This window comes from Piliocolobus tephrosceles, chromosome 2 (assembly GCF_002776525.5).
Source record: "Piliocolobus tephrosceles isolate RC106 chromosome 2, ASM277652v3, whole genome shotgun sequence".
In the NCBI taxonomy this organism is placed as follows: Eukaryota; Metazoa; Chordata; class Mammalia; order Primates; family Cercopithecidae; genus Piliocolobus; species Piliocolobus tephrosceles.
The window spans coordinates 45,327,856-45,352,968 of NC_045435.1; the positions used below are offsets into that span (position 1 = coordinate 45,327,856).

General features: G+C 49.6%; 1 protein-coding gene across 1 annotated transcript in view; it reads right to left on the bottom strand.

Moving 5' to 3' along the window:
* Window positions 1-3,701: 3,701 nt before the first annotated feature.
* Window positions 3,702-25,113, bottom strand: part of EFCAB12 (EF-hand calcium binding domain 12) — a 28,586-nt gene continuing 7,174 nt past the window's right edge. The window contains exons 2-9 of the mRNA XM_023215952.2: window positions 24,651-25,087; window positions 20,910-21,095; window positions 18,011-18,167; window positions 13,959-14,155; window positions 11,072-11,285; window positions 5,861-6,831; window positions 4,925-4,981; window positions 3,702-4,231 (exon numbers count right to left, since the gene is read on the bottom strand). Of these exons, the coding sequence (XP_023071720.1) occupies window positions 6,557-6,831; window positions 11,072-11,285; window positions 13,959-14,155; window positions 18,011-18,167; window positions 20,910-21,095; window positions 24,651-25,087 (1,466 nt within the window). The 3' untranslated portion in view covers window positions 3,702-4,231; window positions 4,925-4,981; window positions 5,861-6,556. The remainder of the gene's footprint in view (window positions 4,232-4,924; window positions 4,982-5,860; window positions 6,832-11,071; window positions 11,286-13,958; window positions 14,156-18,010; window positions 18,168-20,909; window positions 21,096-24,650; window positions 25,088-25,113) is intronic.

Here is a 25,113-nt window from a genome sequence, read left to right on the forward strand (position 1 = left end):
ATCTCAGCAGGAGAGCACGTCAAGGCCATCGAGATCTGTGGTGACCACGTCAGGGTTGACATGAAAGTTTCCATCTGTGCCCCAAGCATCTGGCAGCATGTCATCACATGCCACCTCTTGGCTTTGACAAGGAAACAAATCGTGCTTCTCTAAATATTTAAAGCAAATGTGATAGTGATTGGGTTCCTTGGGAGACACAGAGGTTGCCTGTGTTTAGAGTTCAGAGCAGGCCCCACACTCACCTCTTCCTTTAAAGGGCAGTCATTGAGGAATTCTCACGCCTTGGCCTCCACTTCTCTGTGAGAATTCCTGCACCTGTGGTGGAAAGAGCGCTGGGCCACTTCCTGGCTGCTGAGTCTTGGGCTGGGTGCTTCACCTTCCCCCCCAGACTTTATTCTTCTCATTTGAGAGATGGAAATAATCGTGCTCACCTCTTAGGGACCCAAGTGACAGGGCTTAGGTATTTCAGCAAACCTTTATCCTGCTTCCCCACGGCATGGGGCCCGGGGGCCTGGCACCCCCTCCCTGCCTGCCCACCCGGGTGGCCTTTCCTCTTGGCAGCCAAGCCCCAAGGGCCCGTAGCCAGAGTCCAGGGGGAGGAGGACACGTGCCTGCCCCGGCCTGGCCCTCGGGAGTCCGTGGCTGTTTTGTAGGAGCTGGTGCCCTTGTGCTACCGCTGCTCCACCAACAACCCGCTGCTCAACAACCTGGGCAACGTCTGCATCAACTGCCGCCAGCCCTTCATCTTCTCCGCCTCTTCCTACGGTGAGTCCCTGTATCCTGAGCATGTGGGCGGGACAGCCTGTGGACCACTACGCTCACTCCACTGCTCTCTGGCCTCAGGACGTTGGGCAACGGCCAAAGGCCTCTGAATGTCCCTGTTTATGAAATGAGGACACTCTGACACCCACCTGCCTGACACAAGGAGTCACTGTCGGTGTTCCCATAGATAGGACCCACTGCTGCCCAAAGCTGAAGCACCCACTCTGGGAACCTGGCACAGTGCTGTACATAACCAAATGCCCCAGGAAGAGAGTCCGATGGCTCTTCATTCGGACTGGGAGGCTGAGATAGGTTTTCAAGGCCCAGCTCCTTTGATGTTGACAGAGGATCAGAAGCCCCTTCCCAGGAGCTGAGGAGAAGCCACACACACACGACTGCCCATGCACACACACATACACAGACACACAGAGACGGCCCGGCATGCGTGCACACACACACAGACTGCCCCTAAAGACACACAGACTGCCCCTGCACACACACACAGACTGCCCCTAAAGACACACAGACTGCCCCTGCACACACACAGACTGCCCCTGCACAGAGACTGCCCCTGCACACACACACAGACTGCCCCTGCACACACACAGACTGCCCCTGCAAACACAGACTGCCCCTGCACACACACACAGACTGCCCCTGCACACACACACAGAGACTGCCCCTGCACACACACAGACTGCCCCTGCAGACACACACACAGACTGCCCCTGCACACACACAGATTAAGACTCATCCAGGCCGGGCGCGGGGGCTCACGCCTGTAATCCCAGCACTTTGGGAGGCCGAGGCGGGCGGATCACTTGAGGTCAGGCGTTCGAGACCAGCCTGGCCACTCTCTACTAAAAATACAAAAATTAGTCAGGCGTGGTGGCGGGCGCCTGTAGTCCCAGTTGCTTGGCAGGCTGAGGCAGAAGAATCGCTTGAACCCGGGAAGCGGAGGCTGCAGTAAGCTGAGATCGCACCAGTGCACTTCAGCCTGGGCAGCAGAGTGAGACTCTGTCTCAAAAGCAAACAAACAAAAACAAACAAACTCACCGAGCCACAAAAAGAAGCGCCGAGAAACAGACAGTGGACAAGAGAGCGCCGGTGCTGATGGGAGGTAACCTCTGGGTCCTGGCAGGGAAAAGGTAAGCTCTTCCGGCTCCAGGTCCTTTAAAAAAGACACGTCAAAGAAATAGTGCTGCAAAAATGCCGAATTTAACTGTTTTACTAGAGATTAACATCTAAGAGTATAAAGGAAAATTTATCCTCCCTGCCCTTGGCACTAGGTAGAAATTTGGAATTCTTTCTGAGTTAACACCTGGTGTAGGGAGGAACCTACTTCCGCCAGAAGTTGAAGCCAATCTAGCGTTTGGGCTATTTCCGGTCGTGTTTCTTCTACCCCGAAGTGCACCTCCTAGTGGTCAGGAGAGAACAAGACAGATTTTCCAAAATTCCCTCACTGAATTTACATAGTACATAGTAATAAGACCGGAACTGCTAACATGCGATGGGGTTCATAGGCCTACCACAATTCTATAATGTACCCCTATTATTGTCTCTATTTGGCATATGTGGAAGGAGAATTTTGGAGATTTTACTCCAGGCTCCACGCTTCTAGCCCTTATTCTAAACTAGAATAATGTTTAGAATTTTTGTTTTGTTCTGTTGGTTGTTGTTTTGTTCTGTTGGTTGTTGCGTAGAGCCATGGTTTCATTGTGTTGACCAGGTTGGTCTCCAGCTCCTGGTCTTAAGCGATCCTCTTGTCCTCGCCTCAGCCTCCCGAGTAGCTGTGCCCAGCTACTGTCTAACTTTTAAACTTGTTCTTGATTTGCTTAGCTTTTTTTTTTTTTCTTTTTTTTGAGATGGAGTCTTACTCTGTTGCCCAGGCTGGAGTGCAATGGAGTGGCATGATCTCAGCTCACTGCAACCTCCACCTCCCAGGTTCCGGGGCCAAGTGATTCTCCTGTCTCAGGCTCCATAGTAGCTGGGATTACAGGTGTGAGCCACCACACCCAACTAATTTTTTTTATTTTTAGTAGAGACAGGGGTCTCACTATGTTGGTCAGCCTGGTCTCAAACTCCTGACCTCAGGTGATCTGCCCGCCTTGGCCTCCCAAAATGCTGGGATTACAGGCGTGAGCCACCGCGCCTGGCCCTTGGCTTTTGTTTTAAGATTATTTTGAAAATCAAATTTCAGGAGCAAAAAAAAAAAACCCTCCTAGATTCCACTCCTGGAACACAGTACAGATGTCACTGGCGATCTTGACAGGGGTAGTCCCAGGGACCCGAAGGGGCCAGAAGTTAAACTGGATTGTACTGATGACTGAATGAGAGAGAGGTGAGAAGGGTGTGTTAATAACTCCATGGTGAGGTTTTGGGCGTGAAGGGAATGGGGAGTTTGAGGAGACCCAGAAAAGTGGAATGTCTGAGGTCACATAGCTGGCAAGCCGTAGTGTTGGGGCTGGAACCCTGCTGCATCTGTGGCTATTCCACACCTCATGAATCGTGCTTATCCTGCAGGCTGTATGTAGTGAGATGGGATGTGGAGCAGGGAAGCACACTGCTAATAGCAGCCTGCATGATGCGTGTCATGAAAGAAAAGGTCTTGATCGGTTCAAGTGGGTTCATCGACTGGGAGGTTTCATGAACCAGACAGTCTGCCTTCCGTTTCCAAAGACCCAAGAGATTTGGAAGCAGTAACCTGATGGCTCAGTTTTTGTGGGGTACGGGACATGCTGCCACCTCATTTCACAGAGGAGAGCACAGGGGTACCCACACTGCTTCCCTGTGGGCACTGGGGTCCCAGGACAAGAGGCTGAAGGTGGCCTGCAGTCATTCCTGGAATAGCCCAGGGAATGTGCCTGTATTCCCCCAGGCTCAAGTATTCCCCCCGGCCACAGCTCCTGAGCAAGAAATCACATTAGCTGGGTCACAGGTGACATGAGAAAAACTCCAACCTGCTTTATTTAGAAAGGGCAGAGGTCAGGGGAGGGAAATAGTCAAAAAATGTACGTCCTTCCTTAGACACATCTACCCTCTGAGACACTGGGCACTTGGAGTCTAGAGGGAACTGGGGCCCGGCCATCCGTCTTTGAAAGGATTTCTTTAGTCTGACTCTTTGACACTCCTCTTGTGTCTGGGCTCTGGGCTGCTGGCTGCACCAGCTCCTGGCCCAGGAAGGCTGGGTCCGGCAACACCTGGCCCGCTCTAGTTGATGTAGTACACTTTGGCGGCATCATAATAGGCGCAGGTCATGTAGTTCTTGTTCCTAAGGGGCCACCAGTGGTCAGGGTGGTAGGTGGCTGGATAGACATGGGGCTGGTGTTGAACACAACTGAAGAGCGCCAGGCTCCGGTCTGTGGCCACAGTGGGCAGGTAGAGCTGCAGCTTATCCAGAAGGTGACCCGGCCAGAAGGAATTGGGGTGCGTTTGCTGCAGACCACTGGACCTCCTCTCCTTCAGCTTCCTGGAGAACAAGAAGACACAGGGATGGTTGTCATGGCAGACAGGCCAGGGCTGAGGCTTCATCACAGAGCCCACTAACTGTGACCAAAGCGGAGATTTAGGCCTGTGCCAAGCACTTCAGCACCTCAGTCCTCCCCACAGTTCCATATGGTCAGCCCTGTTATCCTGTTGACCTCACCTGTGAGGACCCAGAGGCCTGGAGAGGCCGTTGCACCCTGAGCAAGTGGCCAAGTGCAGGCTTCACTCCCTGTCCAATGCCTCTAAAACTCGAGTTTTAGAGGCATTGGACAGGGAGTGAAGGCATTTTAATGTGGTATTTGGAGGCATTTTAATGTGGTGTTTGGAGTACGGCCCCTGGAGCCGCCCTTGCTGAGTTCAGATCCGCACTTCACCACTTCATAGATGTGTGACTCTGAGCATGATATTTGCCCTTTCTGTTGCCTCAGTTTCCTCCTGTGTAAAATGAATATGCTTAGTGTCACTTCATAGGGCTGTTGGGAGGATTTGAGTGAGTGGACACATGGAAAGCCCTGGAGCGATGCCTCCTGGCCCTCTCTGTGTTGTGTTACTGCCTCTCAGGCCAGGGCACCGGGCCCCAGCCGTTATGCCAGGAGCGCAGAGGCCCAGTTGTCTCAGGTGAAGCTGCGCCTCCTCCCACCTTCCTTCCTTGTGGAGTTAGATGATTGCCACAGACCTGGTAAATTCCTCAAACTCCTTAAAGTGCATTTTCTTGCTTTTCTTTGGCGGTTTCCTAGGGGAGGAGAGACAGGCATTTTGTGAGGAGAGTGGAAATCCAGGCCAATGGGGCTTTAGGGAGTAGGTCAGGGGCCGCAGGGGTGGGCCCGTTTCTAAGTCTCAAACCAGAGCTCTGAAAGAAAAATGTCTTCCACCTGAGGAGGACCCTGACTCTGTGCCTCCATGCTCCAGGGGAACACAGTGGGCTTGGGTCAGCCGGACCTAGCCTCAGAATCCAGCCAGGTGACCTGGGCAAGTCACGTCCCCTTTCTTATCCTTGGTTTTCTCATGGTCCAGAATAGAGACCTCTCAGGGTAGTTATGAGGAAGGCTCAGTAAGTCACTGCCGAATCCCGAGTCCTTTTGGGGTCCCTGGCTCCCACTCCTCACCCCAGAGCTTAACCCAGCCCTGAGGACGAAGATGGTGAAATCTAACCCCCTCCCCCTCCAACCCTGAGCCTGACATATATCGCTAATGGTTCACAACACTCTTTCCCACCCAGCTTCCATCTGACCTCAGAATCTTTCATAACCCTAAGAAGCAAGATACAGTCAATGTCTCTCCTTGAGGTAAGAGAACTCTCTTTATCCTTTATTAGCTATGGCCTACCTAAGCATGGACCAAAATCCCCTTCCTGGGTTCCCAGCCACTTCCTGGGCCACCCGGGGCTGGAAGGAAGTCACAGCCCATGTCATGGCCAGGACCCACCTGCAGGCCTGGGCCTACTCCTGCACTTGAAGATGCCCCAACCAGAGCAAGGTAAAACAACGACAATCATTGATTGAGTGCTGTCACTGCTAAGATGTTGACGCTCTTTCTTATCTGATCCTCATAGTGTATGGTAGGAGCTACTAGGCCCCTTTACACATGAAGATGCTGAGGCTCAGAGAAGTACCTTGTCCATTTAACCGGAGGCCTGTCTGATCTCTATAAGGCCCCGCTGTGTCCCACTGCAGGCATTCTGGCCACACACCCAGTGGGCAGCTGGCAGGGGTCTAGGGGCAGGGGCAGGTCCAGGCCCCTCCCACCTCATGGTGTCCGGCCAGCTGGGCTCTCCTCCGCCCATGCTGCGCCCCTCCCTCTGTGGGGATGCTGCCTTATTCATCTGCAGTCACCCATTGATGCTGCCCATGGGCTGTCACCTGCTGCTTGACTCAAATCTGGGTAGCTCAGGCTTTGGAGTGCCAAAGGAGGCCGTTTTCTTGAAGAAGACTCAGGTTGGTCTCTCGAAAGGGCTGGGAGCAGGTCCCAGGGAAAAGTTCCTTTCTCCTCCTAGGAGCTGCAAGCCCACCTCTTGCCAGAGAAGGGGTGTGTCCACTGCAAGGGGGCAGGGCAGAGAAAGGGCGGCCCCCTGTTCTCTGCAGGGCCCTGACACCTGGCTGGGGATTTGTGAAGCCCCTCATTCCAGCCATGTTCTCTAAGAAGGCTCTCTTTTTCATCTTTTCCAGAAACCTTGCGATTGTGCAGGACTGGGGTCAGGAGGGTAGCTGTATGGGAGCTGAGGCCAGCAGGCCGTGATCCTGAGACACACGCCAAGGGTGACCCGGGACTGGTCAGTCTGCAGTGAGCAGTCAGGTTGGGGGATGCTGCCCTAGGATGCAGACATAAGCACAACATGGCGTCCCAGGTATGCCAGCCTCCAGCCCCTGCACTGAAAGGAGAGCAATGGGGCAGGAGGCCAAGGCAGGGAGAAAGAGGGTCCGAAACTCAGCTTGTCAGTCCTCTTAGACTTGCTGGGGCCCTGGGACCGGAGCAGAGCCAGATTCGGAGAAAAGACCTTCCAGTCAGAGTAGTAGCCTCCTGGCTGCCGGATGGGGCGCACTTTGTCCATCTGGAAAATGATCTTGTCTCCTGGGTACAGCAAGGCTGTGGACAGCAAGAGAAGCATCTGCAGCCATCAATCCAGACCACCCATCCCTCCCTGAGCCTCTGGGGTCAAATGAGGTGCTTTTTGTTTTTGTTTTGTTTTGTTAATTCAAGTTTTTAAGATGTTTTCTTCTTATCTATATAGTAACTTTTTGTTGTTGAATAGTTGTAGATTCACTGGAAGTTGCAAAAATAATGCAGAGGGGTCCTTTGAACCACTGCCCCAGTGGTGACGTGCATATAGCTGTACTGTGATGCCAGGAAAGGAGCTTTGGGACAATATGGCTCAGGGGACTACAGGTGAGGGGGGCTTGTTTATAACCAGGTCAACAAAGCCCCCAAAGGCCTGGGCGCAACGAAGTCTGAGCTGTCCCAGGAGGCAGGAGGATTTGACCAAGACTGGATGAGGTTAACTTAGACCTATTTTCTGTTTTGTTTTGTTTTTCTGAGGCAAAGTCTCACTCTCCGTCACCCAGGCTAAAGTACAGATCATGGCTCACTGCAGCCTCAACTTCCTGGGCTTAAGCGACCCTCCTACCTTAGCCTCCTGAGTAGCCAGGGCCACAGGCATGCACCACCATGCCTGGCTGATTTCTTAAATTTTTAGTAGAGATGGGGTCTTGCTATGTTACCTAGGTAGGTCTGGAACTCCTGGGCTCAAGCCATCCTACCTACCCCAGCCTCCCAAACTGCTGGGATTACAGGCATGAGCCACTCTGCCTGGCCCACTTAGATTTGTTTGGTGGCAGTTTTCTCCTTGTCTTGAATTAATCTCATGGAGATCCTTGGTAGAGTTTTCTCAGATGTGCTGAATATAAAAAATACTGAGCCAGGGTCTCCACCTTCTGCAGCTATTGAGCAGTGCTTGTCTTAAGATGGTAACACATGAAAGCTCATGTTCTAGAAAAAGTGATGGAAGTTACACTCCAGCTAATTAATGTTGGCTATTTAGGGGTTGGGAAGGGGCTGTGGAGGTGAGAAAGAAGGAGAGGGAAGGGGGAGATATGTAACACTAATATTTTCAAAAGGTACACATGATTTTTTAAAGTATGATTTAAAAATGAGTTATATAAATAATTTTCTATAAATGGAAAAGAAAACGAGATTTGTGAAAGGATGGTCACTAAAAGGTTCACAACGGCCAACTCAGGCTGGTGGAATTTAGATTTTTATGTTTTCAAAAAATTCAGATGAGCAAGTATTATCACCAAAACCAGGGTGGAAAGCCAATATTCATAGGGGAGGGGGAGACCTTGTTTAGAATTCTGGCTCCTGAGCTTGAGGCCTGGAGTCTGAGCCACCAAGGTCTAGTCTAGAACACAGAGCTGGAAGTCCTGATATTTGAGCCTCTCTGCCTACAGGAGATCAGGCCTCTGTCATAAAGATACCCAATAGCCAGTGGCCAAGACAGTGGTCAGAGATGGATTTGGGCCTAGTCCTACCCACAGGATGCTCCTGTGTGCCCGTGAACATGAGATCCTGCAGACAGGTGAAGCTCACTCATGTAGGAACCCAGCAGCTAGCAAAAGCCAGGGTTGGATGCAGTGGCTCACTCCTGTAATCCCAGTACTTTGGGAGGCTGAGGTGGGAAGATCGCTTGAGCCCAGGAGTTCGAGATCAGCCTGGGCAACAAAGCAAGATCCCATCTCTCAAAAAAATAAAATAAAATAAAATAAAGGTCGGCGGGGGGGCTTGATGTTCTGGTGAGGACGGACAAAGGAGGCACACAGGGGAAGACCTAACCCAGAGGAGCAGTCCGGGGCACATGGCAAGCCGGCCTGCATTTCAGAAGACAGAGCTACAGCTCCACTACTGTGTAAGACCATGACGTAAATAATCCGGAAAGGTGAGGCTCCCCAAGGAAGGAAGAAGGAGGGATGTTTTGGTGAAAAGTCAGCATCCAGAGCTGTAGGATCTCCTTCTGTCTCTGCCCTCCCAGCCCAGGCAGCACGCGTGGGAGACAATGACCACTGAAGTTGCTTGCCTGTGTTCCTGAAAGCCTCTGATCACATTCTCCTGTATACACTTGTTATGGGCCAAATTGTGTCTCCCCAAAATTCATATGTTGTAATTCTAATCCTTATACCTTAGAATGTGACATGTGTGTGCATGTGTGCGTATATGAGAGAGAGACAGAAAGGGTCTCGCTCTGTCGTCTAGGCTGGAGTGCAGTGGTGCGATCTCGGCTTACTGCAACTTCGACCTCCCGGGCTCAAGCGATCCTCCTACCTCAGCCTCCTGAGTAGCTGAGATTACAGGCACATGCTACCATGCCTGATGAATGTTTGTATTTTTTGCAGAGATGGGGTTTTGCCATGTTGCCCAGGCTGTTCTCGAACTCCTGGGCTCAAGCAATCCACCCACCTCGGCCTCCCAAAGTGCTGGGATTATAGGCGCGAGCCACTTCACCCTGCTAGAATGTGACCATTGAGGGGGGGGAAAAAAAAAGGATGTAACTTCATTTGGAGATTTTGGTTTTTTTTTTTTTTTTTTTTTTTTCCAGACAGGGTCTGGCTCTGCCACTTAGGCTGGAGTACAGTGGTATGATCATAGCTCACTACAGCCTTGAACTCCTGGGATCAAGCTATCCTTCTGCCTTGGTCTCCCAAAGTACTGGGATTATTGGGATGAACCACTGTGCCCAGCCTGGAGATAAAGTATTGAAGGAGATGATCAAGCTAAAACGAGGCTGTCCATGGGTGGGTCCTAATCCAATTTGACTGGTGTCCTTATAAGAGAAAATGTGGACACACAAGAGAGACACCAGGTGTGCATGTGCAGAGAAAAAACTGTGGAGGCAGCAAGGAGGCAGCCATCTGCCAGCCAAGGAGAGAGGCCTTGGAAATCGGCCCTGCTGGCACCTCGATCTGGGACTTCCAGCTTCCAGAATGGTGAAAAATAAATTCCTGTTGTGGAAGCAGCCCAGTCCACACACTGGTATTTTGTTATGGGAGCCCTAGCAAACTAATCTAAGAAGACCCAAGGCCCTATAAATTCAGCACTTGTTTCCCTCCCTCTTGGGAAAAAGATGGTAATAATCAATTGTGACTGTAAAGTCTAGTTCTCACATAAGTCACACCACTGCCTGTGTGGCGTGTTCCTTTCTCAGAAAGCTACATTTCCCAGTATGGCCAAAGTTCCTTCCTAGGCAGAGGTCCCGAGGAGAAAACCTCTGCCCCCAAGTGCAGCTTGCTCCTTCATGTTTTTAAAGCACAGTGAAGATCCTGCCCATTAAATTTATACACTCACCAGGCCGGGCGCGGTAGCTCATGCCTGTCATCCCAGCACTTTGGGAGGCCAAGGCAGGTGAATCACCTGAGGTCAGGAGTTCAAGACAGGCCTGGCCAACATGGTGAAACCCTGTCTCTACTAAAAATACAAAAATTAGCTGTGCATGGTGGTGCACACCTGTAGTCCCAGCTACTCGGGAGGCCAAGGCAGGAGAATTGCTTGAACCCGGGAGGTGGATGTTGCAGTGAGCTGAGATCGCATCACTACATTCTAGCCTGGGCAACAGAGTGAGACTCCGTTTCAAAACAAAACAAAACAAATTTATACATTCACCAATTCACGAGTTTGGAATGCAGGCATTGCTGAATTGTCATGTTGGGGCTGGGCCCTTCTCCACTCCCACATATTAGAAGTGCTCACCCCTCAGAGACACAGTGGGCTCAGACCAGCTTGGATGTATGAAAACGCATTCTCCACCCAAGCAGAGGGTAGAAGCAGTGTGGAAATCTCAGGGCTTCAGCAGGTCCTGTCTCCAGGTGCATTCGTACCCCACTGCTTGTTGCAGAAGAACCAAGCAACAGCCTGGCCTAGAGAAAGGCTTTGTTTTGATAGCAGTTATCATTTCTATCAAATCTCCCTCTTCATTATTACAACTCTTCCTTTATGTTCAACCTCAGGGCTTTCTCACTCAGAACTCCTGTCCTTGGGGCTTTCTACTCTAGGATAAGCTTTTGGTTCACCAAGCTCAGGGTTCCAGAATCCAGACCTCCAAATCTCAGTTGTGGAACCCAGACCTCCAGGCCTTGTGTTCTGGAAATCTCATCTAGCAGCAAAACAGACTGGACTCCTCCTCTTCTCCTCCACGCCCCCACTCTGCCTTATTCCCAGTGTCACCACCAGAGACTACAGTGGTTTGAATGGCTGCATGGGTGCCTTGGGTGGCATCACCCTCGCCCCAGCTCTGGGGTTCCCTTGGCATCTTCCTAGGGCCAGCCACCGAGTCCCTTACCTTTCATGAGGATGTCCTCCGTCAGCAGGAGGCCATAGGACTCACAGAGCTTCCAGCATTGCAGGTAGACGAGAAAGTTGTGCCTGCGGGTCGAGTCAATGAGCTCCCTCATATCCCCGTGGACGGTGGACGGCAGGCAGTGCTCATCAAAGTGCCGATTCCCACAGCGCACCAGGCGGCACTGCTCCGTGTACTGGATAGAGGGGATCACGAGCTGCGAAGGAAGCAGAAAGGGGCTTGTCCTTCTCTTGCCTGTGTCCCTTCTCCTGGCCAGAAGAAGGTACATGCAGTGCCTCATCGACCTCTCCCCTGCGAGGTCCCCACGAGGGGTGATGGCAACCAATGTCCAGTGGGGCTGCAGTTCCAGTTCTGAAGTCAGTGAAGACTTCAGGTTCGGAAGCTCAGGTTCTGAAGTCACAGCCCTGTTGATGGGTGTGCAGGTTGTGCACACATGATTGTGTAACATATACAGTAAAACACAGTACACATGCCCTAGAGGTGTCCTATTGAAAAATGACATTCACAAGGCCACAAGGTGGCTCACACCGGTAATCCCAGCACTTTGGGAGGCCGAGGCAGGAGGATAACTTGAGCCCAGGAGTCCAAGATCAGTCTGGGCAACGTGGCAAAACCCCGTTTCTACAAGCAAAAATTAGCTGGGCATGGTGGCGCACGCCTGTAGTCCCAGCTTCTCAGGAGGCTGAGGATGGCTTGAGCCTAGGAAGTTGAGGCTTCTGTGAGCCAAGATCAAGTCACTGCACTCCAGCCTGGGCAGTACAGTGAGACTGTCTCAGAAAAAGAAAAGAAGAGAAGAGAAGAGGAGAAAAGAGAAGAAAAGAAAAGTGACATTTGAGTGTTTGGCTGCATGGGAATTTAAATTAGGAGCAACCATCTATAACCTTGAGGTGAAAGCCACGAGCTAAGATAGGAGGAGGCTGGCGGAGCAGGTAGCTGCTTTTGTTGGCTGTCACCATCTTGTTTTTTTTTTTTTTTTTTTTTTTTTTTGAGACGGAGTCTCGCTTTGTCGCCCAGGCTGGAGTGCAGTGGCCGGATCTCAGCTCACTGCAAGCTCCGCCTCCCAGGTTTATGCCATTCTCCTGCCTCAGCCTCCCGAGTAGCTGGGACTACAGGCGCCCGCCACCTCGCCCGGCTAGTTTTTTGTATTTTTTTTTTTTTTAGTAGAGACGGGGTTTCACCGGTTAGCCAGGATGGTCTCGATCTCCTGACCTCATGATCCGCCCGTCTCGGCCTCCCAAAGTGCTGGGATTACAGGCTTGAGCCACCGCGCCCGGCCCTTGTTTTTTAACAAGGAAAAAAAAAACCTATCTTTTAAAGCTTCTAACACCAGAATCAGCAAAGACCAGCCCATGGGCCAAATCTGGCCCACCAGCTGTTTTTATAAATAAAGTTTTGTTGGAGCACAGCCACACTCATTTGTTAAGGTGCTGTCTGTGGCTGCTTTCCTGCTGCAATAGCAGAGCTGAGTAGTTGCGACAGACAACATACGGCTCACCAGGCCTAAAATGTTTACTATCTGGCTCTTTACAGGAGAACTTTGCCGGTCCCTGCTCAAACATTTTGGGTTTTCTTGTCAAACAACTGAATCAAATCTTAGTAGATATAGCACTTAGCAATATCTGCCATTTTATTGTATGTACAAATACAAATATTGTAGGTATAACTACAAATGTGTATTTTTAATTTTTTATATACATATATTTGTATTAATTAATTTTTTTTTTTTTTAAGAGACATGGTCTCACTCTGTAGCCTGGGCTGGAGTGCACTGTACAATGATAGCTCACTGCAGCCTGACCTCCCAGGTTCAAGCCATCCTCTGGCCTCAGCCTCTTCAGTAGGTGGAGCCACAGGCACACGCCACCATGCTGGCTAATTTTTTAAAAACTTCTTGCAGAGACGGGGCCTTGCTATATTGCCCAGGTTGGTCTCAAACTCCTGGCCTCCAGTGATCCTCCTACTTTGGCCTCCCAAAGTGCTAGGATTACAGGCATGAGCCACTGCACCTGGCCTGTATATACTTTTTTTTTTTTTTTTTTTTTTTTGAGACACGATCTTGCTCTTTCCCTTAGGCTGGAGTGCAATGGTGCAATCTTAGCTTACTGCAGTCTCAACCTTCTGGGCTCAGGCAATCCTCTCACCTCAGCCTCTTGAGTAGCTGGGACCACAGGCACATGCCATCACACTAGGCTAACTTTTTAATTTTTTTGTAGACACAGGATCTCCCTATGTTGCCTAGGATGGCCTCGAACTCCTGCGCTCAAGCAGTCCTCTCAGTATCTTGGCCTCTCAAGGTGCGGGGCTGACAGGTGCAAGACACCACTCCAAGCCTATATTATATATGAATATTTATATGTAGTATTGTATTGATGTTGTCTGCCTCCCTTACTAGACTGTCAGCTTCCTAGGGACAGGGACTGTTAGGCTTACTACAACGCCCAGAAGAGTGCCTGGCACATGGTAGGCTCTCAACAAATGTTTACTGGACAAGCTAATTCATGCAATCAATCCTTCCTTCCTTCATTTGCCATGTATTTCTGGAGAGTCTACCCAGTGCCAGGCCCTGTGCCAGCTGCCTGGATTCCAGCTGTGATGAAAATGCAGGCCTGGTCTCAGGATGAAAAGTCATAATTAAAGAATAGGGAGGGGGGACGTGATACTTTCAGAAACAGGATCTTACTACATTTTCACAAAAACTCAGGAGGCAGGTATTCTTATTTTACAGGTGAGGGACGTGAAGAAGGGGTGGTTGTAGAGGTGAAGACCCCCCTCCCCAGGGTTCTGCAGCCAGTGGGTAATGCCACTGCAGTGATCTGAACCCCAGCTGCTCATCCCCAAGCCGCATGCCCTCTTTGGGCTGGCGAGGTACCTTGTGCTGTCGCTGCCGCTCGCGGTACCGCTTGCCCACTTCCTCCATCTCCTCCAGGGTCATGGGCCGCGCCTCCATCTGTGTGTCGACTGCAGGCACCGTCAGCAGGTCCACTTTGGGAAGCTGTGGGGCTGAATCCACCTCCTGCTTCTTGAGCAGACCCTTCAGGGAATCTCTGTGCTTAACCAAGATATAACCTAGAGTTGGAGGGAAGAGATGAAGGAAGGAGGGACTAAGAGGGTGCCGAGCCACAGAACCTGCCAAGCAGTTATCCAGTGTCACCCAGCAGGCACCAGGCCAACCCTCCGCTCCCTTCCCACACGTCTGGGCAGTGCCCACCTGAGCTGTACCTTAGATGTGGCCCTCCTCTCCATCTCCACTAATGGCGTCCCTTACCGCACCAACCCCAGCCCTCTGGCTGCCATTCTTGTCCTGTCACCCTGTCTCACCAAGCAGCAAATAGGATCTTTAAAAAATATAGAGTATGGCCAGGTGCGGTGGCTCACGCCTGTAATCCCAGCACTTTGGGAGGCTGAGGAGGGTGGATCATGAGGTCAAGAGATCGAGAACATCCTGGGTAACATTGTGAAACCCCATCTCTACTAAAAATACAAAAAATTAGCCAGGCGTGGTGGCACGTGCCTGTAGTCCTAGCTACTCTGGAGGCTGAGGCAGGGGAATTGCTTGAACCCAGGACCTGGAGGTTGCAGTGAGCTGAGATCACGCCACTGCACTCCAGCCTGGGCGATAGAGCGAGACTCCATCTCAAAAATAAACAAACAAACAAACAAAAATATAGAGCAGGGCACTCTGGGAGGCCGAGGCAAGTGGATCAGCTGAGGTCAGTAGTTTGAGACCAGCCTGACCAATATGGTGAAACCCCGTCTCTACTAAAAATACAAAAATTAGCTGGGTGCAGTGGCATGCGCCTGTAGTCCTAACCATTCAGGAGGCTGAGACAGGAGAATTGCTTGAACACGGGAGGTAGAAGTTGCAGTGAGAAGAGATCACACCACTGCACTCTAGCCTGGACAACAGAGCAAGACTCCGTCCCAAAATATATAAATATATACATATATAGAGCAGGGTGCAGTGGCATGCCTGTGGTTCCAGATACTCAGGAGGCTGAGGTGGGAGGATTGCTTATGCCCAGGAATTCAAAGCTGCAGTAAGCTATGATCACACCTGTGAATAGCCACTTCACTTCAGCCTGGGCAACATAAGGAGATCCCACTGCGTGGGTCTCCTTATGTTGGATATGTGTGGATGGATGGATAGATAGATAGATAGATAGATAGATAGATAGATAGATAGACCAGATCGCCTCATTCCTTGGCTTCCCACAGCACTTAGACCAAAACCCAGAGTCCTTTCCCTGGGCTACAAGGCCCTGCTGCACCATCTGGCCTCAGCTGCCTTCCCACCTGGTCTACGGCATACAATTCACCCTTCACCCAGTCCACCCAGCCACCCTGATCACCTTCTGTCTCTTGCGAGCTTTCCTACCCCAGGGCCTTTGCCTTCACAGTTCTATCTGCCTAGATTGTGCTTCCCCCAAGACTAGTTCCTGTCAATCACTCAGATGTCAGCTCCAATGTCTGCTTCTCAGAGAGGCCTTCCCTGACCACCAGCCCTTTAGGTGCAAGCTCATCGAAAGCTGGCGCTTTGGCTGGCCCACTGCTGTGTTCCCAGTTTCTAGAAGGGGCACATAGTAGTTGCTCAACAAAGATTCTAATGAATGAAAGAATCCCATTGTCCCTGCCCTGGTTCAGACCTTTATTGTCTTAAGCTGAAGTAATATCCTGACCTTACCACCTTCTATTGAGGCTGTGAACAAGTGGCTCAGCCTTTCTGAACTCCAGCTTCCTCCTTGTAAAGCAGGAATAGCAATCGTGACCTCTGCGGACATGAAGGATAAACTGAGATCATTCTGCAAGAATGAAGAAGAGCTACTGCAAGAAGAACTACTGGAAGAAGGCACCCCTGCCAAGACACTCAAATTCTTGCCTCTTTAGACAAAGTGAGAGACACCCTGACAGAGCAGGAGCACCGTCACCAGGGACAAACACTGCCACTTTAAGTTCCAGCTCCCTTTCTAGCCTCATGCATTTCAAGGAAATCACTTCTCTTCTAACTATGAGCAGCCAGAAAGAGCAGACAGTAAAACACAGATAAGACAGCTTGGGCACAGAGGGAGGTGGGGGAAAGTCTCTTGGGTGACTGCCAAACTTCACCCTCATACAATGGGCCCCAGTAAAACAGTGGGCCTTAGTAAGCACATTCCTTTCCCTTCAGGTGCACTAAGATAGGGAAGCTAAAAGCAGACTTGGGGGATATGCCTGCAGCTGCAGAAAGATGGAAACAGACACACAACTCTCCCTCCCAGATAAGCCCAACAAAGAGACACAGAAGCAGTCCACACCTCTGATAAACTCTCCCACCCTGAATCCTTAAAAACTCTTAGTCTGTAAGAGAGTGTGGCTCTGACCTAACTTGGCCAGCAGCCCCTCTCAGGTGTGTTTTCTCTAAAATAAACCTGTACTTGACTATTGAGCCACCTTTCGTGTTTCTTTCCTCTTTCTTTAATTCTTACACACCCCAGTCTACCCATCTTACCCACTGTTGCTCACCGGGGAAAAAGAACTCAGTGATGATGCCAAAATAGCACCATGAGAGCAAATGTCTGCTGTTTGGCTTTGTGTTTACTTACTGGGAAATAACAGGCCCCAAAATATCTCTGCTTCAAATATGCATCACAGCACACTGTGGTCATTCAAATGACTTGCAGCCAGCTACACAGATAGCGATGAGCTTGGTAATTTATAATAAAAAGGCACAAAGAGTATCAGAGAGAAAGCAGCCCAACTCGAGGCAACCTTAAAAATGTGCTGGACATAAAGGAGATTACTACTGTTGGGGTGGTGATACATGCAGGAGGCGACTGTTGGGGTGCTAAGGTTCCCTGAGCTCTGACAGAGGCAGAGACCCTGCTTGGGAGGTGATGGTTTCTATGCAGGGCAGCTGGTTGAGACTGGACATTGAAAATCTCCCAGAGGACTGAGGAATGGATGCTCTGAGCTGCCTGCTGTTCCCAAATGAGCCACTCCAGTGAAGATGCTGAGTAACTCCACTTGGTGTGACTGTCAACTCGAATGGCCTCATCCCGGATCTTTAGCATTGTTAGGAAACTCCTCCACTGCCTCCTCCAGGGCTCCTGTGTGACTCAGGGAGGACAAGGAGGCTCTAAACATGCATGAGATTAAATTCCTGCCAACCTGGTGGATGGGAACAGAGCAAGATTTGTTTCATTTAGAAAAACAAAGCTGTGGCTATGTTTGGGAAGGGTGCTAGAATGGGTGGGTGGTTGTAATTGTTCTTTTTTGTTTGTTTACTACAAGAATGGTACTAAGATATAAAGAAATATTATACAATGCACCTTTGTGTTGTAGAGTAAATTCACAGCCAGAGCTTTAGCAAGTCCCTTTCTAATTTGCCTCTGTGCCTTGTCTGGACAGATGTGGCCCCACAAGTGTACTGCTTGGCAGATGGAACTTGAGCCATGCACAACCTTTACAACTGTTCACAGCAACCCTGCCATAATACCCCTGATAGCAGAATACCAAAATATACTTTCCAGTAAACTGTAAACATGTGCTAATTCTGGTTCTGAACAAGAATTTTATCAATAAGGTATGGATTAATAGTGAGGCGGCCTTGGACCCACATACACATAAATGTCTCTGGAAAGGCTTGCCATTTGGGTCAGTTCTCAGCCTCTCAGGTGGGCTCTGGTGGGCTGAGTATCCTCCGCTAAGAACAAGGGCGGGGACTCATTTGTCTTTGAATGGACACAGTGGTAGCTGGGCACTCAAGGGAGTATCTACTCCTTAATCTCTGGGCCTGAAAATTTCCAGAGGCTTGGCCAAACCACAGTCAGCCCAAACTGGGGAACACACTGAGGGAGTGAATTTGGAGGAGAGGCCAAGGCTTCCTGCACCATGCTCGCTCCCAGGACGGGGAGGTGGAGGCACAGGACAGGGAGGGGTACGCACGCTTCCTTGCAGTGGCCAGGCTGCTCCTTTGCTGAGCCATAGACCACTGCTTGTAGGTATTCGCCAGGATGTCCATGGTGATGGTGTTGTGCTTCCCAAGAGAGCTGAGGTAGATCACTATATCCTCCACCTCCTGGTTCTTCAGAGGGACTCCAACCTGAGGAGACAGAGGCCTTGAGACTAGCAGGCTCCCATCTAAACATCCTGCCCTGATGGCCAAGGCCTTACCACCCTCCTCAGATCCCCATACTGCTTCCAGTTTCATCCTCAACCACTCACTACTATACCCAAGGTCCCTGCTGCAGGAGCTCAGAGCCGTTTCCTGGTCCTTTCTTACCTTTGCCTTTGCTCAGGCAATTCCTCTTCTCTGCCTGAAAAACTCCTATCCCTCCTTCAAAGTCCAGTCCAGATGTCACCATCTTTATAGAGTGGGTTACTTCTTCCTCTAGGGTCCCACCCCACTTCCTACCAGTCTCAATGGCAGCATCTACCATCCTGGATATGAAGCATGATTTCACATATGGATCATCCCTGTCCACAAGTAACACATAAATCTCCCTTAATTCCTGGAAAATGGGATCAAGAATACTATACACCTCACTCTTTCAAGGACAATGAGCAACTCTGGAGGTGTATAATGCTTGCCAGCAACATTGGATATTCAAGAAGAAAAGTTGTAAAGGAAATATGATTTTGTTCTTCAGTTTCTTTAGACAATAGTCATTGTTCACTGAACTTTACTCAAATTCCTGGCCTCAAGTGATCCTCCTGCCTCGGCCTCCCAAAGTGCTAGGTAAACAGGCATGAGCCACTGCACCTAGTCTTGAACGTTCCTTAAGTAAGATCAGAACTCTCCTGGTGCTGGCCGGGCGTGGTGGCTCATGCTTGTAAACTCAGCACTTTAGGAGGCCAAGGTGGGTGGAATGCCTGAGGTCAGGAGTTCGAGATCAGACTGGCCAGCATAGTGAAGCCCCATCTCTACTAAAAACACAAAATTAGCCAGGCATGGTGGCATATGCCTATAATCCCAGTACCCGGGAGGCTGAGGCAGGAGAATCCCTTGAACCAAGGAGAGGGAGTTTGCAGTGACCCAAGACTGCACCATTGCCCTCCAGCCTGGGTGACAAGAACGAAGCTCCGTTTCAAAAAAAAAAAACAAAGAACTCTCCCGGTGCTAAAGAATGTAATTATTTAACCTTTGGGTTATGGAGATTAAAGACCATTATCTTTAAATGCTTTGAAATGTTGTTGAGATAATTACATGTCATAAAACATGTGTGAGAAAACTGATAATAATTTAAAGCCACAAAAGACATCACAGTCAACTTCCTAAAGTTGTTTAAGGTATTTGTTGTTGTTGTTTGGATTTCTTTTAAGTCAGGATCTTGCTCTGTCACCCAGTCTGGAGTGTAGTGGTGTGATCAAAGCTCACTGCAGCCTCTAACTCCTGGGCTCAAGTGATCCTCCTATCTGACCCTCCCATGTAGCTGGGACCACAGGTGTGTGCCACCACACTGGGCTAAGCTTTTTAATTTTTTGTAGAGATGGGGGTCTCACTATGTTACTTAGGCTGATCTCAAGCTCTTGGCCTCAAGCAATCTTTTGACTTTGGCCTTCCAAAGTGTTGGGGGATTACAGGCCATCATGCCAGGGTAAAGCCATCATGCCAGGGTAAAGTATCTTGCATTCAAAATATATAAAAACTTAATTCATCTAGACTAGGGTTAGCAAGCTTTTTCTGTAAAAAGTCAGATAGGGCCAGGCGTAGTGGCTCACACCTGTAATTCCAGCACTTTGGGAGGCTGAGGCAGGTGGATCACAAGGTCAAGAGATTGAGACAATCCTGGCCAACATGGTGAAACTCCTTCTCTACTAAAAATACAAAAATTAGCTGGGCATGGTGGTGCACGCCTATAGTCCCAGCTACTCCGGAGTCTGAGGCAGGAAAACCGCTTGAACCCAGGAGGCGGAGGTTGCAGTGAGCCAAGATCGCGCCACTGCACTCCAGCCTGGTGACAGAATGAGACTGCATCTCAAAAAACAAACAAACAAACAAACAAAAAACTCAGTAAATATTTTAGGTTTGGCTAGCTATACAGTGTGTCATACTGTTCAACTGTGCCATTGTAGCATGAAAGCAGCCACAGACAATTCAAAGATGAAAGAGTGTGACTGTGTTCCAATAAAACTTCATTTAAAAAAACAGGAAGCAGGCTGGACTTGTCTCGTGAGCCACAGTTTGCAGACCTCTGCTAGGCCGATAAAACTTTCCATGATGATGGAAATGTTCCACATCTGTGCAGTCCAGTAGAGGAGCCACTTGCCACATGTGACTACTGAGCACTCAAAATGTGTGGCTGGTGTGACAGACTGGATTTTAAAATTTATAATTGATTTACATTAATAAATAGCCAGTGAAAGTAAAAGTGTGGTCAATGAACCAGTACTACAACACCAGGAACTCATTAGAAATACAGCATCTTTTGATGACCCACAGATGTATTGGGTCAGAAGCTGCATTTCGACACGACCCCCATGTAATTTATATGCCAGTAACAGTTGGAGACACTCTACCAGCTTTCTCTGATCTCAGTTTTGGGGTCTGCTGTGCAAGACAGGGATTCCCCAAGGTAGCTGGCTGGTTATGAGGTTGACTCTGCAGACTTTCCACTCAGGTGGGGGCTTTCAAGGTGGGTGTGGGGAGCAGATTTTAAGGATCTGATTTGGCCACAAGTTAATCCATATTTTCCAATCTGGCTTTATAAGTAATAAGGCGGACAGTTTGCACTCCTTGTGTCTACTTCTCAGTTGAACCAGAACCCAGTGGGGGGTGGCAAAGAGGGAGTACATGAACATCCTGCCCACTTAGGCCCATCCAGAGAAAGCAGGTGGCACTTACTGCCTTTACAGCCGTGATGAACTTCTCCCTGGTGATTCTCTGGTTCTCACCCTGGCCCACCTTGTGAAATATCTCCAGGATCTTGATCTTGCGGCTATGCAGGTAGGAGTACATGACTGACAGGGCAGAGGGCTTGGGCAGCTGGAGCTGGGGCACCATCTGGCGGGAGAGCCGGGGGGCTTTTTTCTGCAAGAGGCGAGAGGGTAGGGCAGAGGAGAGAGTTCAAGGGAGACAGGCCAGCGGGATGCAGTCACCAGAGTTAGGGAGTAAGGAGAGGCCGAGCAACTCTAAATAGCAGGATAGAGTACAAAGGGCACTGGATTCAGGGCAACTGTGTTTGGCCACAAAATGCCTGGGAGACTTTGCTTCTCTGAGACTTGGTTTTCTCATCTGAAAAACACAAGGCGTGGAAAATATAGGAACTAAAATTTCATTCTTATCTACATCTCTCCTGCCAAACCAGGCAGTATCTGTAATCCCACTGGTCTGGTCTCTCAGTGCACCAAAACCTATACCCTTCCCTGGAACCAGGTGGAGATCCCCCATCCCCCTCCCCCAGCCTTTGCATCTGCTATAGGCCTCTTGCCTGGAAAATTTTTCTCTCTTTCTCTATCTGTCCAAATACTCCTCCTCCTCCAATTCCACGTGAAAGGGCATATTTTGTAATGATGATAATCTTCTACCTTGGTGCAGCACTGGACAGTTTACAAAGGGCCTTCCTATTCCCTAGGGTGTTGTTCCTCTGTGCTCCTCCCGGGGTGCTTACTATAATAGAGACCCACTTCTATTAATGGCCTGTAGCAAACTGTAGAGCCATTAATCCGATGTGTCTGCCTCCCCCACTAACATGTGAACACCTTGTGCTATGGCTTAATGTTTGTCCCCTCCAAAACACGTTTAAACTTAATGTGAGTTTTGTTAAGCCACTTGGCACATGTGACTATTGAGCACTCCAAATGTGGCTGGTGTGATTGAGGGACTGGATTTTTAAATTTATAATTAATTTACATTATTAAATAGCTAGTGAACGTAAAAGTGTGGTCCGTGGACCAGTACCACAGGCATCACCAGAAGCTCGTTAGAAATGCAGCATCTTGGCCGGGCGCGGTGGCTCAAGCCTGTAATCCCAGCACTTTGGGAGGCCGAGACAGGTGGATCACGAGGTCAGGAGATCGAGACCATCCTGGCTAACACGGTGAAACCCCGTCTCTACTAAAAATACAAAAACTAGCCGGGCGAGGTGGCGGGGCGCCTGTAGTCCCAGCTACCTGGGAGGCTGAGGCAGGAGAATGGCGTGAACCCGGGAGGCGGAGCTTGCAGTGAGCTGAGATCCGGCCACTGCACTCCAGTCCGGGCGACAGAGCAAGACTCCGCCTCCAAAAAAAAAAAAAAAAGAAATGCAGCATCTTTTGATGACCGCAGATGGGCGGGGTCAGAATTAACTTAATACTGTTATTAACATAATGGTCTTAAGTGGTGGGGCCTTGGCCGGGCGCGGTGGCTCAAGCCTGTAATCCCAGCACTTTGGGAGGCCAAGGCGGGCAGATCACGAGGTCAGGAGATCGAGACCATCCTGGCTAACATGGTGAAACCCCGTCTCTACTAAAAAAATACAAAAAACTAGCCAGGAGTGGTGGCAGGCGCCTGTAGTCCCAGCTACTCGGGAGCTGAGGCAGGAGAAAGGTGTGAACCTGGGAGGCAGAGCTTGCAGTGAGCCGAGATCACACCACTGCACTCCAGCCTGGGCGACAGAGCAACACTCCTTCTCAAAAAAAAAAGACAAAAAGAGGTGGGGCCTTTAAGAGGTGATTGAATCATGAGGGGTCTGCTATCATGAATCTATTAATTCATGTATGGATTAATGGATTAATGGGTTAAGGATTAATTGGTTATCATGGAAGTGGGTTTGTTATCGTGAGTGGGATCTGCTAGAAAAGCCAGTTTGGCTCCCTCTTGTGTACTCCCTCACCCTGAGATGCCTTCCACCATGTTAGGATGCAGCACGAGGCCCTACCTAGAGGCCGGCCAGTCAAGCCTTCAGATGACTGTGGCCCAGGCCAATATCCTGACTGCAACCTCATGAGGATTTTCAGCCTCCAGGACTATGAGCCAAAAAAAATCTCTTTTCTTTATAAATTACCCAGTATCAGGTCTTCTGTGATAGCAAGAGAAGTCACGCTAAGACACCTTGAAAGCAAGACCATTTCTTATTTACAATGTATCCCCATCTCCCACCTTTATACTGAACAAAGCCCAGGCCCTAGGAAGACAGGCAGTAATTATTTGCTGAAGGAATAAACGATCCTATGAATTAGGTATGAGGTACTACCTAATTCACAATAAGGAATCAGGCTCAGAGATGTGAAGGGTTTTCCCAATGCCACACAGCCGGTAAGCAGTACACCTGCATTTCTAACCCGTCTAGTTCTTATTCTTAGACCCTATGCTGCTGGCAGAAGAGGGTGTGTTAGATCCATGAAATTAGGATTTTGGCTATAGTAACAGCAAGGCCCTGAAGCTTCTGGGTCAACCAACCCAGTGGACAACCATGAGATTACAATAATAATACAGATGGAAAACACGTTTGAGTGCTCACTATGTGTCCAATAGTGTCCTAGGCACCTTATACAAATGAATCCATCTAGACATCATAGTGACCCCAGGAGATAGGAACAATGGTTATCTCCATTTTGTGGATGAGAAAACTGAGACCCAAATCATACAGCTAGGAAGTAGCAGAGCTATGTTTAAACTCAACTTATTTGACCTTTTATTCCAAGGAAATGTCACAGAGAGAGAAGGAGTTGGTAGTGCCCTTATCACTTACTATCACTGTATGTTTGGACAAATTTTGTTCTCACTGAGCTTCTATTTCCACATTTGTAAAAGGGGGATCCTCCTTTTCCTCCCAACCTCACAATCGTCATCCTCACAACAGCCCTGTGAGCACCTGCGTGCTACATGGAACCCTCAGCAAACATGTGTCATGAACAAATGAATGAACACTGGGTATTTTACAAATACTCCATAAGATGGACTGCCAGGAATGATCCCTTCTGGGGTGATTTTAAGGTATGTCCACAAATTATTCTGCTTCTCTCATTTCTAAGACGGAGACTTCTTTCCTTCTTGAGCATGGGCGGTACTCAGGGACTCACTTCTGACAAAGAGAATGTGGTGGAAGTGATAGTGTGAAACTTCTGAAACAGGCCCTCGGAAGCTAGGTCCTAAAGAGCATTGCAGCCTCTGTCTTGCTCTCTTTTTTGGACCCTTCACTCCGGGGGATGCCAGCGGCCATACTGTGAGGACACTCAAGCAGCCCTATGGAGAGGTCCATGTGGGGAGGAACTGAGGCCTCCTGCCAATAGCCACATGGGTGAGCCAGCTTGGAAGCAGATCCTTTTGCCCCAGTCAAGCCTTCAGATGACTGAGGCCCAGGACAACATCCTGACTGCAACCTCATGAAACACTCTGAGCCAGAGGGACCCAGCAAAGCTACTCTCCAATTCCTGACTCTAGAAACTGTGTGTGATCATAAATATTTGCTGCTTTCAGTCATTTGGGGGTGTTTGTTATGCAGCAATAGATAACTAGATAACTAATACACCTCCCTCTCAAGACTTCCATTTGCTCCTCTGTGAAATGGGGTAAACTATCCCTATCCAGCCTAATCCAAGGGAATAAAATGATGATGCATCCCTAAACTCTTGGTTTGTTCATCTGGCAAATGGGGCTGCTCACCCTGGTGGTCCTGGTAGTTGCCTGGGAGGCATTTGGCTGGGCACTCTTCTCCTCGTGGATCATGTGTAAGACCTTGGCCTCTGAAGGCGTGATGCTGGGCTTGTTCTCCAGCCACCTCTTTACATCACCAAAGGACTCCAGCTCCTGCCGCAGCTTCGCCCTCCGGCTCAGCCAGGTCTTCCTGTCCTCTGGCTGCTCTTGGATATCTTTAGCTTCCAGAGCTTTGAAGCTGGGGATGGGCTTTGGGGGAGCCTGAGGTGGGGATGCAGGATTAATGGGCGTCTGATCTTCCTTGCTAGGCACCATGATGATTCGCCGGCGGGTCTGAGGCAGGCGGAAGTCCTTCTGCTTGAACTGCTTGAAGCAGTGGGCAATGACCAGTTCAGGATCAAAGACGGTGGCATTTTCATTGATGGAAGTCTTAGATGGGCAGAGTCCTTGGGGTAAGAGAGTTAAAAGGTGA